Source organism: Abramis brama, assembly GCF_963993115.1.
Source record: "Abramis brama genome assembly, chromosome: 2".
NCBI lineage: Eukaryota > Metazoa > Chordata > Actinopteri > Cypriniformes > Leuciscidae > Abramis > Abramis brama.
In genome coordinates, this window is record NC_139964.1 from 53,376,438 (window position 1) to 53,389,260 (window position 12,823).

The window sequence follows — 12,823 nt, forward strand, 5'->3', positions numbered from 1 at the left end:
GTTTGGTATCAAAAATCTGTGGTGGTGTATTACTTTTAAATTAAACCACATTTTGTATCTTATTTAATGTAAACAATACTTTGTATCTCATTTAATTATGCGTTTAAATGAATTCAAAAAGTATTTATCTCATTTAATTATTAGTTTAATTTAAACCAGATTTTATATCACTATAAAATGTTTGTTGTTATCTTCATTTTGTCCACTATTTTATTCACCATATTTTATTTGTTTGTTTTGACCTTATTCTCAATCAAAATAACTCATCAACCAATGGACAGACCCAAGAACCATTTCACTTGGATGTTCGTCACAATATAAAAGAAAATATCTGTTTCATTGTGGCTTTATAATTAAGCCACTAAAGCTTTATTGACCCATATTTCGTAAAATATGAATATGAATACCCGGTAACACTTTTATTTTGATGGTCCGCTTTAGACATTCTACTAACTATAAGTAACTTTGCAACTACATGTCAACTAACTCTTAGTTGACTGTTAGGTTACGGTTAGGTTTTAAAAATGGGTTTCAAAGTGCAAGTTTTTGAAAACGACACAATTATTGTCTCTGTGTAAACTACAAAAATGTGAATAATGTGAAAACGGTGACATCATGCGCATGTGTTTAAGTGTTCAGTTGAGTACAGTCTATAGGTGCATAGTTTACAAAGTGACATCACCAACCAACTACTGGCCTGGCATGAGTATAGAGCTTTTTTTGTTTTGTTTTTGGGGTCTGTTTGAACGGGGATCATTTTAACAACTTTGTTGTCTAAATGCGAAAAATACAAAGGTGAAACTTTTCCATTTTTAGTACGAATGAATAAGTACCAATATGTAGTACTAGTACTTTTCAGATAAGTACATATGAAAAAACACAAATTCGACAAGACCTAAAATATTTACGAACTACCGTGAGATGAATTTCATGAAGACAATTCTTTCAACTAACAATATACAGTATGTATGAGATCAATTAACAGTCATAAACATTTAGATGTATTTAGTGATATGCCATTTATTTTCACAACAGTTTACATTTATATGGTGTACAAATTAGTGTAGAGCAGAGAAAGCCAATGTTTCCACAAAAACGTATTTGAGTTTACTTCAGTAGAGTGTTCATTTTCTTATTAGTTCTTGTGATGAGAATTCCCCTGATAGTCATCAATCAGAGTGTTTCACCATACAAGAACACAAGAGTCAATCAAACACACTACTCTTAGCTAACATGAGAATGATAAATCTATGCTGAATTATTGTACTGGACTACATTACCCATAAGCCCCCTTCCTCTAGCATGTAACAGCTGACTTTGCTGGTTGGCAGCGAATTAATTTCTAAACAAAGTGTGATTAATTCTTACCCCCCCCCCCCCCCCCCCAAAAAAAATCCAAAAGAAATTGCATTGTATAAGACCCAACATCACAGACTGAAATTCACATGAAAGAAATAAACAAAAACCAACGTGCACTTCTTCAAAACTGCAAAGAGATAAAAAGAGGGGGTGCAGTACGCAGACAGATTGGACAAGTCTATACAGGCGACGCTTAATTCAGCATCTCATACTCTGATTATCTGCAGGGTGAAAGCAGAACACGATGGGCCATGTGTGTCAAGATACAGGAGTAATGGTTATAGCAGAGCTAGCCGAACATCTATACTGCCCAAACAAATGCGTTCTAATTTTGGTTATTGTGAAAAATATAATTGTGACAAACTTGATGAATGTATCTGTTGACGAAATTGTTTAAATTGACATTTTGGAACATACACTAAAATGACCAAAATGGTGTGTAATATAATATGTTATCATTATTAGGGTGCTTGACCTAATTAATAGAACGCTATTCCCTTTGCTGCTGTAACGGCTTTCACTGCTTCCGATTTTGCTCCGATTTAACAATAGCCTACGCATTAATAGAAGGACCTCTTTTATCGTTGTGCCGTGCCTCAGTGATTTTTCAGTGTCTTGCACATGGGCGCCACATTTTTAAAACTTTTAAAATCACCATGAGACCAAAACCGACAACTTTTTTTTAATGTAATATTGCAGTGTTTATTATAATTTATGTGTGCTGCACATGTAGCGTATATTTTTGAATTCATGGGCCCTCGTAATCTCTGATGACGTGTTTACTGGCATGAGGGCAGGACAACCCGTCACTCACATGAAGAGATCACAGCAATAAACATTTTTCTTGTTTGAGAAGCTGTTTTACTTGGATATTCATCACAATAGGGAAGAAAAGATGATTGAGACTCTGCGTTTGTTGTTTCTCAAATTGTCAAATTGCGTTAAAATACTACTGATTTACTAAAGACACGCAGTGAAAAATTAGCGCTGAAAAGGCGTAGATAGGGTTATTTTTGCAGGGAGTTTCCCTTTCAGACGCAAAAATTATGGGACGAGAGTATTTAAATCAATCACGCAAGGTGATTTACTAAGGTTTGCGCTACTCAATTTACAGTTTTTTGCGCCAGTATTTACCGCCCAAAACAGCATGTCTTAAACCAGACGCTAACTGGTAGATTGCGTTGGTCATTATGGAATAGATATTTTCACTCCCATCTGCGCTTTTTTTTTTGGAATTGCACTCTCACGCTAACTTGCCCTGTTTAGTAAATCTGTCCCTTAGTGTATTCTAAAGCTGTATCTAATGTTGGTTTGGGCAGAACGTGAAGGTCCTACAAGGCCTTTCAAATGTTACGTTACCAAGGCAGCATCCGAGCACACACAGCTCTTTCGAGAGTCACCAGAGTAACTGTACAATGTTTTGGATTGACATTTCTCGTTTGATTTGTTGTCTGAGACAGGGTAAAGAATGTCTAAGCATATGATACATCACAATAAAACCAGTATATACCGATATAAAATAGAATAAATAAAATAAAAAATATCATTTCTGTTCAGTACAGTTATTCTTCTTAAATTGTCCCAGGACATGCAAGGCAATGTGTCTTTTTTTCTCTCTCTCAAATCTTCCTCAGAGCTAAAAGAATGCATAGATAGACACTTACAGTTCACATCTCCTCCCCTAGAGCTAGCTCTCCTAAAAAGGACCATAAAATAAATTCATATTCACAATTTCTACCATCATTCACTCTTCTTATTTTCTTTGTTTTGTCAGTTGGTTTATCTACAACACATACATGAGTTTTTTTTTCTTTACAGTATGGCCAGAACAAATGGGATCACAAGACATGCCAAGGCAAGTACGACCAAACTAAAACAGAAAACATGACAAAATAAAAGTATCTGAAATTTGAAAAATAAAGCCTTATGATATGATGTTTGCTATATATAGATACTGTATGTACACACATAAGTGATTCGTCAAAACCCTTGTGAAAGAAAGGGTAAGTCTAGGAATACAGGTGGCACGCCAGAGCACAGCAAGACCACGTGGGTAAAGCGTGCGGGTCAAAAAAAACCAAAACATTTGTGAAGCGCAACCAGGACATGTAGAGCCACTAATGACACCCGAACGTGAGGAACAGATGCTGGAACTGAAATAGATCTTTAGTTTTTTCACTAACTTGGATGTGCTGCAGATATTTTTGACTTTCAGTCACTGGAAAGCCTCTCGAGGAAGTAAGCACTACGCTGGGGTTCAAAGCAGAAGTGACACCATTGAACTGTTTGGCTCTAAACAAAGTTCTTCCCGCCTCATGTATTTCTCCCTACGAGTAATTTAGTTCTCTTCTGCAACATTCTCTCTTTCAAAAGAAAAAAAAAGAGGCAATTTCACTTTGGAAATATAAAAAGCACATTCATAATTTACATCTACACACTGAACTGAAGAGGTCATGTCCTTCCGACTGTGTTAATGCAGGGCAAGTCTATGGGGATGTTTGATTTAACAACGTTGTTCATTTCATGTCCGCATCTTTTACAAGCCTCCTCATCGACTTCCGGTGAAGACAAGCGTGTCAGCAGAGCTTCTTGAAGAAAAAAGAAAAAAAATCATTTGGTGAAAGCTTTGATGTGTTTTGACATTAATGCTGTTCGACTTAATTTCCAACTTCCTACTTGGAAAAGTGCAAAGGAACTTCACTTGAAGTCGAACTCCCAACTTGCGCATTGTTGACGTTGAACAAAAGCAATGCTAAGTTAGCATTGTTGTTTTGTTGTCTTAAGGTGCAGTCACATTCACTGTTGTTTGGCCGATTTTTGAGGTTGAAACCAAGCCATTTCAATAGGAATCCGTGTGACTGGTATTTCTCCACTCGCATCAGGCAAATTCGTTGCATTCGCCGACAGAAAGCTGCTTGGTTTGAAAGTGAGTTCTGTGTGGACTGCGCTTCAAACATGGCTACACTATTGACAATGGACATTTTTGCCTGCAAAATTTCACTAAAATATCACTGACGATTTACACAATCTTTTGAACATTGGAGCACCTTGGTCAGAAGATGTCAAGTGGGAATATTCAACATCCGACTTTAAATGGAACAGACTGCAAACATTCACACTCTTCTGAGTTTTATGACATTGCTTCCTCTCATCCATCCATTCTGCTTCTTTTGTGTTCGTCAGTATAACAAAGAATGCAACAAAAAAACTGCTTGTTTTTATGACACTTGCGAACATCCTTTAGCAAATGAAGCAGCATCAAGCTCTTCTACACACCCGCACACATGAACTGTGACGATTTCATGAACTGTTCTTTCTGAATTACACAAACTTTCTTCAGTTTAAGTTATCTCTTTTAGCAGCCTTTGTCCAGGTGGAGTGGTGTTTTTTCAATGGGCGGAGCCTGTTGGTTATTGTCATGCTGGAGAATCGTGTCTTCCCATGCAGATATACACGACTGACATATGCGTGACGGAAGAGAGAGGCTTGATCAGGTGTGTGTGTGTTTGCGAGAGTATTTTCTTGGCATCAGATCATTCTTATAATTACGTGTAGTTTTTCTTTCAGACAGTTTTCATCCTCAAGTTCCTCTTCATCTCCATCATGTGACTGGACAGGTTATGTACAGGACATTCTGATAGTTATAAGCATGCAGAGCGTGACGGTGAGTATGCGTGCTTGTGTGTCAGATCACTGGGGGAGCTCAGTGACCGGTCTCTTCTGTTTGAGCGTGTCGATGAGGGACAGAACTCCACGTTTGACGCTGGTGGAGACGCGGCGTGTGACTGAGTCAGCAGGGGGCGCCTGTGAGCAGGCTTTCTGAGATGGAGGGCGTGCCACCAGACACTTCTGATACCTCAACTGCAGAGACAAAGAAGAAAACAAGAAGAAAGAGTGAGTGGATGAATTCATGTGTCGAATGCAATGCATCAGGCTGGACTGGAAAAGATCTTCTTTTAACCTTGATCTTGTTAAATTATGAAAAGTTTGGGTGGTAGCTTTGGACACTACACCTACAGTTGGTATAGACAGATAGTCTATAGTGTTGACTAAGCAATGTTTACAACGATTAAGCAATATTGTGAATACTGCAATGATTTTAACATATTTTTTCATTTGGCCATCAAGTTCCATTCACAGAAGTCAGGCATTTTTCATAAAAAATATTTTGTGCTAAATTTTAGTAGGAAGGTAACAAAGCTGTTTATGGCTCTGTATTTTAAGGAATATAAATATAAATATATATATATATTAGGGCTGTCGATGTTAACGCGTTAACACATGCAAAATTCTTAATGTGTTAATTTAACGCGAATAAATGACTGAAGCACGTGAAATTGCGTAATTAACGTAACGTCACGCAGTTAGATGATCTTGAGAGTCGGGAGTTATTACACTAAGCATCTACAATGGCACAAGTAACCCTGTAACCCTGGTAGGTCGAAATTTATATTCTAGCGATCAGATCATTTTAAGCCGTTAAACAAAATTTCAGTCCAATGATCCAGTGATTCAGTCCAATGATTCAGTAAGCGAATTCATTCAAACAATCAGTCCAAAACAGCAATAATGTAAAGAAAACCATGCTGATTAGAGATGGCAGAGAGAATAGAGACTCACGTTGCATTCTCAGTGAATTATTAATTCCAGTGTCTGATTCGCTTTAAAACACAAGCTCTGTCATATTCTGTGATCATTTCTGAAGAGCACGAGCCCTCACATTGTATTTATGCACAGACACGCTTCAGTATATTCACATTGTCTCCACACGTTCAGAATAATGTTTTGATTTGTCATGACTCGTGTCAATGTTGCTTTGTTTAGTAGTTCTGAATGGATCTGTGTACAGTCAGATCCGGTTTCATTTATTTATTTTTGGAATCTCCATGTGGTCTTGTTCGGTATCATAACTTGACTTGTCTAAAATGCAAACAAGTGCACTGAACACATACTATACACTGTGAATTCTGAAAAGTTTTTTTTGAATGGGTGCTTTGGTGTGCAAAAATGTATGAATTATGGACTAATTAAGCGCACTTAAAAAAAATGATCTATTGACAGCCCTTCTATATATTAAAAAGTTTTGGGATAAGTACTTTTTTGATAAATGAAAATGAATGCTTTTATTCAGCAAAGACAAATTAATTTGTTCAAAAGTCACAGTAAATCTTTTGATATTTATAATGTTACAAAGGTTTCAAATTTTAAATATATTCAAATACAAGCTTTTGAATGTTCAATTCCTCAAAAAATAAGAATAAAATTCCATTTTAAAATATATTAACATAATTTTCTTTTCTTTTTAAAGGGCTCTTTTAAATTGCAAAAATATTTCACAATAATATTACAGTTTTACTATATTTTTCAATAAATAAATGCAGCCTAGGTGAGCATGAGACATCATTCTTTTAAATTAAAAATAAAATTAAAAGATTAAAGTGTATCAAAATACAGTTTGTATTCAATAAGCTGTATGTAGTATGTAATGTAGCTACATTATATTGTCCAGCTCTGGTCTTGACAACGATTGTGTTTAGTTATAAAGCTTCGCTATAGTGCCTATAGAATAAGACTGCTGCAGTAAGTTTGTAACGCATTTGACGAGGTGTAGAACCGTTGTTCCGGTGTCATAACTCACCATGCAAGCTGCCTGAACAGCCTCTGACACACTGCCAGCATTGGGATCACACCAAAAAACATGACACTCAAAGTGCTGGTTCCCAGAGTCCATGACGAACGCGAATGAATGCACATCTTTTCCTACTCCCATGAAGGACAGGAAACGCACACGACACTCCACTAGGACCTCCTCTTCCTCCTAATATAAGTTATGACACCAAGAATCATACACAAACCAACATTTCAAAGATGATGAGCACATCTGAATTAGTTGTACTTTAGCAAAACACATATTTTGGCAATGATGTTATTGGGTTTAACAGGTGAAAAGATCTATAATTGCCTTCTCTTTGATGACTGTGACTGTTGCATCGGCTACATTCAACATCACTGGGATCCAGTCGTCTCGGATTGACGATGTTATCAAACTGTCTATTGCACCGTTGAGAATGTCCATGCCTAGAAAACAGGGACATCTGACCTTGTAATAGCATGTACAGTTCCAGGAAAAAAAGTATGAGGGGCTTTATCTGAATAATTTAGCCATAATTTACAACAGTCGCAACAATAAACAAATGCAGTCTACTTAAATAACAAACAATGATGCGTTCTCATGTCTTTATTAAACGCACTCAGGGCCAGATTTACTAAACAAGGCAAATTACAAAGTAGCATCTGGTTTAAGACATGTTTTTTTTGGTCGGTAAATAATAGCGCGAATACGAGTAAATTGAGTGGCGCTATCCTTAGTAAATCACCTTGCGTGATTCATTCAAATACTCTCCTCCCATACATTTTGTGTCTGAAAGGGAAACTAGGGAAACCGACAAATACATATGCAATAAGGTCAGCTGAAAAAATCACCCTGTCCACGCCTTCTCAGTGCTAATTTTTCACTGCATGTCTTTAGTAAATCCTGACAGTAGTTTTTTAAAGTCAAAAGAGGGTTTGCGCTGGCGCAAGATGTTAGTAAATCTGGCCCTAAGTAGGGTGAAAATGATTTCTTCAAAAGCTAACTGGAGTCAGGAGTCATCTAACCTGGTGTCTTAAGACGAGAACGGAGGTCAGAGCCAGCCTGATCTATAAAACAACACTCACAAAGTTTGCTATTTACAAGGCAATCACCGTCAAACAAATGAGATCTCAGAACACCTAAGATGAAGAATTGTTGATTTGCATAAAGCTGAAAAGGGTTATAAAAGCGCAACCTTAAGAATGTGATGCACACCAGACAGCTCAAAAATGAACTGAAAAAGTTTTGCAAGTAAGAAAAGTGCCAAATGTCTGACAGACGTGCATGGAAATTCAGAAAAAATATCAACTACCCATTAAATAAGGATTTACATACTTTTTCCACACTGCACTTTAAATATTTACACGGTGTTTACAATAAACACATGAAAAATAATGATTGTTTGTCAGTTTAAGCAGACTGTGTTTATCTTTTGTTAAGGATTAGGTCACATTTTATGACCAATTCATTTACATATTTATGCATCCAAAGCGACTCACCTGCATTGAAAGTATAAATATTATCAGTTCATGCATTCCCTGGAAATCAAACCCATGACGGTATTGCTAGCGCCATGCTCTACTGTTTGAGCTGCAGGAATTTATCCAGACATATATTTCACATTATATAAGTGTATGTGAAAAAAAGAGAGAGAACATGAAAACTATGAGTGCAAGACTATGAGTGAGAGTGATTGCTCACCTATAGGTCTGGCAACCGGCATCATGCCAACGTATAACACCTGGAATTTCTGCACCAGTTCAGTCTTTGGTGTGGGGAACTCTGCTAAGGGTAACACACAAATTACACATTAACACACACCTATTATTTAACAGGGAAGATATACACATTCACTACCCTTCAAAAGTTTGGAATAATCCAATTTTTTTATGTTTTTGAACATGTTCTTAAGCTCATTAATTCTGGTTACATTTTAAAATGTATTCAAATAGAAATCAGTTATTTTAAAAAATGTAATAACATTTCATAATCTTACTGTTTTTACTGTATTTTTTTGTAAATGAGACTTCTTTCAAAAACATTAAATAAATCTTTTGACCAGTAGTGTATAAGCACGTTGTGTTACCTTGTAGTGGGACGTCGAGCCCAGCATGTGTTCTGTCCTGTAGGGATCCTCCAGCCATAGCTTTGGCATTTTTGCGCTCTGCCATGATCTATTACACAGGGATCGAACTCATTAGACTCGCTGCCCTAAATCAGCAGCCTAAACAGAATGTGAACCCTGTTTCTTCCTTCTCAGCCGCGTTCTATCCTTTCGCACATCCTTGAGACTGTCAGTGGTTTTCTCTGCAATTTTGGTGTTAAACTGTTTTGAATGGGCCATTGAGGACAATTGTGTTGGATGTTGTTTGTATAGTGTGTAGTTCTCACCCTGGAGCAGATTTCGTGCAGACTGGTGGCGATGGCTTTGGCAGGGGTGTCACAACGGAACACATGACATTTTAATATCCTGGTGTCCTTATCTCGCGCTACATATGCAAAATCCCTGTTTGCACACAATTAAAATGAAACACGATTAAACTTATATGTAAACAGCTGTTTAAGGTCACATTTCACAACCCATTTAAATCACATAATCTGTTGTGTTACCAAACTGATTTACTAAATTTTTACAAAATAATTACAAAGAAATAAAGTACACATTAAGACTAGGAATGTGCATTAAGGAAGTAAATAGAGTCATTTTAAATCAACAACCATATTAAATGAATCAATAAATGATGCAATTGAACAGACACTTGGTTATAAACATAAAGAGTTGTGAAAGTGAGTTTGTGTGTATATGTGTGTGTTATCATGTGTGTGTTTCCACATGTGCATATGCTAAGAACTGCCCTCAAAGATTGTGATGGATGATGTGCCCTTTAGATTTAGACAATCAATTTAAAAACAGTTACTTAAAAAAAAATGGTGTAAAATATAACCGTGGGGAAAAAAACACACACCTCATATACTATATGGAGCCAGGTGCACGTGGATGTGTAAGATGAATGAGTATCTCTATACTTACACCTCCAGCTGTATCATACACGGTATTATTCTTTAACATTTCAGCTAAAAATAAACCATTATGAACAAAATGACCAGCAACAGACTACAGCCGGGCAATGGGAAGAATACAAATAACAAATCAAAAGTAAATCAATTTACCTCTCTCTGAGTCCCGGAAAGCAGTAGAGTAAAAGATTAAAACAATAAACATGATGAGAAAATACACACAATGATGCCCATTAATGAAACATGAGTAAAACTAATTTCTGCATAAATCATTCACAAAACAAAACTGTCACATTCAATTCAATGCAACAAAATATATATTATGAAGGATTTACACAGAAACACTGCTTTTGTTTCATGAATAAGTTCCAGTGTGTTCAGGTATTTCAATGCATTCATAACAAATAGACCATAAAAAAAATCCTAGGACAGGAATTGCATCTAAAACTGCTAGAACCTGCTGTGGACAGAATATATTGTCATTTCAAGAAAAAATACATTTTCTAGCAGTTTTGCATTTTCCAAACCTCCATAATAAGACTAGCATATTTCTATGTATGTATGCATGTATGAAAGAAAGAGAAAAGAGAAGAGAGAGGAAATGAGAGCAGCAGGTGTGACAAGAGAATTGAGACATTTATCAAGATGTATGTGACACCTCAAAACATGAGGCTCTCCGTGTGCGTCCAGAAGAAGACATGAATATGTAACAGTGTGGTAATTAGAGATTTAAAAGACAGAGAGAGAATAAAACCAGATGAACTCAATGCACTCAGTAATGTCCAGAATGAACCCCAGGCTGGTAAACCTGTTCAAACTGGGCTATGTTACAGCACCTCAGCAGGATTTGACAGAAAAATGTGCTGGAGGGTCAAGGAGAATCTACAAGGAGGTACAGGGAACAAAGCAAATGGACCGAGAACAGAACCCTGAGGTTCCCCTGAGGAATTTGAAAAAAGGCATGTGTTCTAGTTTGCGTGGATGTGTGGGATGGCATCAGAGGGAAGGCCTGATCTGAGGGAACACACAAGGAAGTTGCAGTCTCTTTCAAATGTGAACATCTCGCCGTGACCTAATTTAATAACGGCACACACAGTACTCCACAATGCTATCCTCACCACAGTAAATGACAACAACACGTAGAGTACGTCCATAATTCTCTACTGAAATCTCCACCTACTCATCCACACCATCTGGAGCAATTCCACTCACTCCACCTTCTAACTGCTCTACTATTCCTCCTTTCTCACTCCAACACATACTTCCACTGAAAACAACTCAACAACAAATGTCATGCTGTAGAAAAAAATGCATTACATTTATTCTTGGGTATTGTTGTCTCAAGTTATCAAATTAAGTGATAGAAAGAGAGAAAAATACTCACGTCTTTTCAAGTAATGTGTTTTTCCTGCTATAGCATTGCCGTACCCTCTTCTACAGATTTTCACCTCCTCGTCTCATCCCCTGCTCTGTTAAAAACATGCAGCTCACCTCTCTATGCTGGATCTCTCTCTTTTTTTTTTTACCCCCTTCTCATTTTCGCTCTCTCTCCTTCCATCCAATCCCAGCGTTCCTTCTACCCTCCCCCTCCTGCTTCGCTTGTCGCTACGGTAACCTCCTCCAGGGTCTTGGGAGGAAAATCTTACTGATGGGCTTAGTGGAGTATTAGCATAGGAGGACACAATGATCACACACAAGCACATACTTACACATGCAGACTACACAACAAGTCTGAAAAAGCCCAGCCTAAAGCATGGTTCCTGTTAAGTGAACATATGAAGTATGCCATCTGCTGGTCAGAGTGTGGTACTGCTTACAAACAGTGAGGCAAAAGTGTGATTCAGCATCCCTGATGAAGTATGCTGCATTCCACCCCTGCATCATTCACACACACACACACACACACACACACACACACACACACACACACACACACACACACACATCAATCAGCTCTTCTGGGACTAAAGCAGGAAAAGTGCAGCTCTTCAGAGTGTGTAAGAGATTCATATGCAACATTTGGATGTCAAATTTGGAAGTCACAAACACTCACAGCTACACATACGGGCAGCCCCTATAACACTGGATTAAACTTTCATTAGTCTCTCAATCATCAATCTTTTATTTCTGTCCTCCTTTCACTTGGGTGACTTCTTCAATCCAGAATCATTATAATGACCTTTAGCGTGAAGGGACTGGAGGAGTATCTCGATATCAGAATACATTAACACAGACACATTAAGTGAATCTCTTACAGAGTGTAATAAGTAATGAGCGCATGAGGAAAGTCACAGGTGCAGAGATGCTGACGTTTGCAGATATAAATCACTAATTAAAATTAAATGTGAAGAATTCACAGCACATGCATCACCCACTAGAACTGGCAGGTTATATTAAATTAGTCACAATATATTTGTTAAAATTTTGCTAGTGACATAAAATTAAGCATTATACTACAGGGCTGTTGAATGCTTGATTCTGATTGGTTGAGAACGTTCTAAGGTGTGCAATTATTTTCAGGGAAACGCACGGCTAAAGTAGTTCCAGGCAGGTCTTGACCGCATTACACTTCCAAATCACTTCGGCAAATGATTTCAGTTATTTCAAAGGTCCTTACAGACTACAAAAGAACCAAAACCCACAAAGACACTGACTGAGCAAATAAATATAGTAAACAATAGGATAAAAACAACAAATTATTTCCAAGTTTTCTGTCACAAAATTGTTTTATTATTTATGCATTTATTAGTTATTATGGAAATCACATATCTTTCTTGTGCTCTCTCGCTCTCCCACTCAAACGCACACATATAG

At 37.2% G+C, this 12,823-nt stretch overlaps 1 protein-coding gene across 7 annotated transcripts in view; it reads right to left on the reverse strand.

Annotated features, from left to right (window-relative positions):
• Positions 1-1,000: 1,000 nt before the first annotated feature.
• Positions 1,001-12,823, reverse strand: part of apbb2b (amyloid beta (A4) precursor protein-binding, family B, member 2b) — a 59,721-nt gene continuing 47,898 nt past the window's right edge. For 2 of the 7 annotated variants that reach the window (XM_084096726.1, XM_084096722.1), the window contains 7 exons: positions 9,383-9,497; positions 9,078-9,165; positions 8,693-8,776; positions 8,017-8,058; positions 7,322-7,437; positions 6,998-7,177; positions 1,001-5,220 (listed from right to left, as the gene is read on the reverse strand). In XM_084096726.1, the coding sequence (XP_083952852.1) occupies positions 5,050-5,220; positions 6,998-7,177; positions 7,322-7,437; positions 8,017-8,058; positions 8,693-8,776; positions 9,078-9,165; positions 9,383-9,497 (796 nt within the window). In that variant the 3' untranslated portion in view covers positions 1,001-5,049. The remainder of the gene's footprint in view (positions 5,221-6,997; positions 7,178-7,321; positions 7,438-8,016; positions 8,059-8,692; positions 8,777-9,077; positions 9,166-9,382; positions 9,498-12,823) is intronic. The other 5 variants (XM_084096728.1, XM_084096725.1, XM_084096727.1 and 2 more) reach the window with 3 other exon arrangements.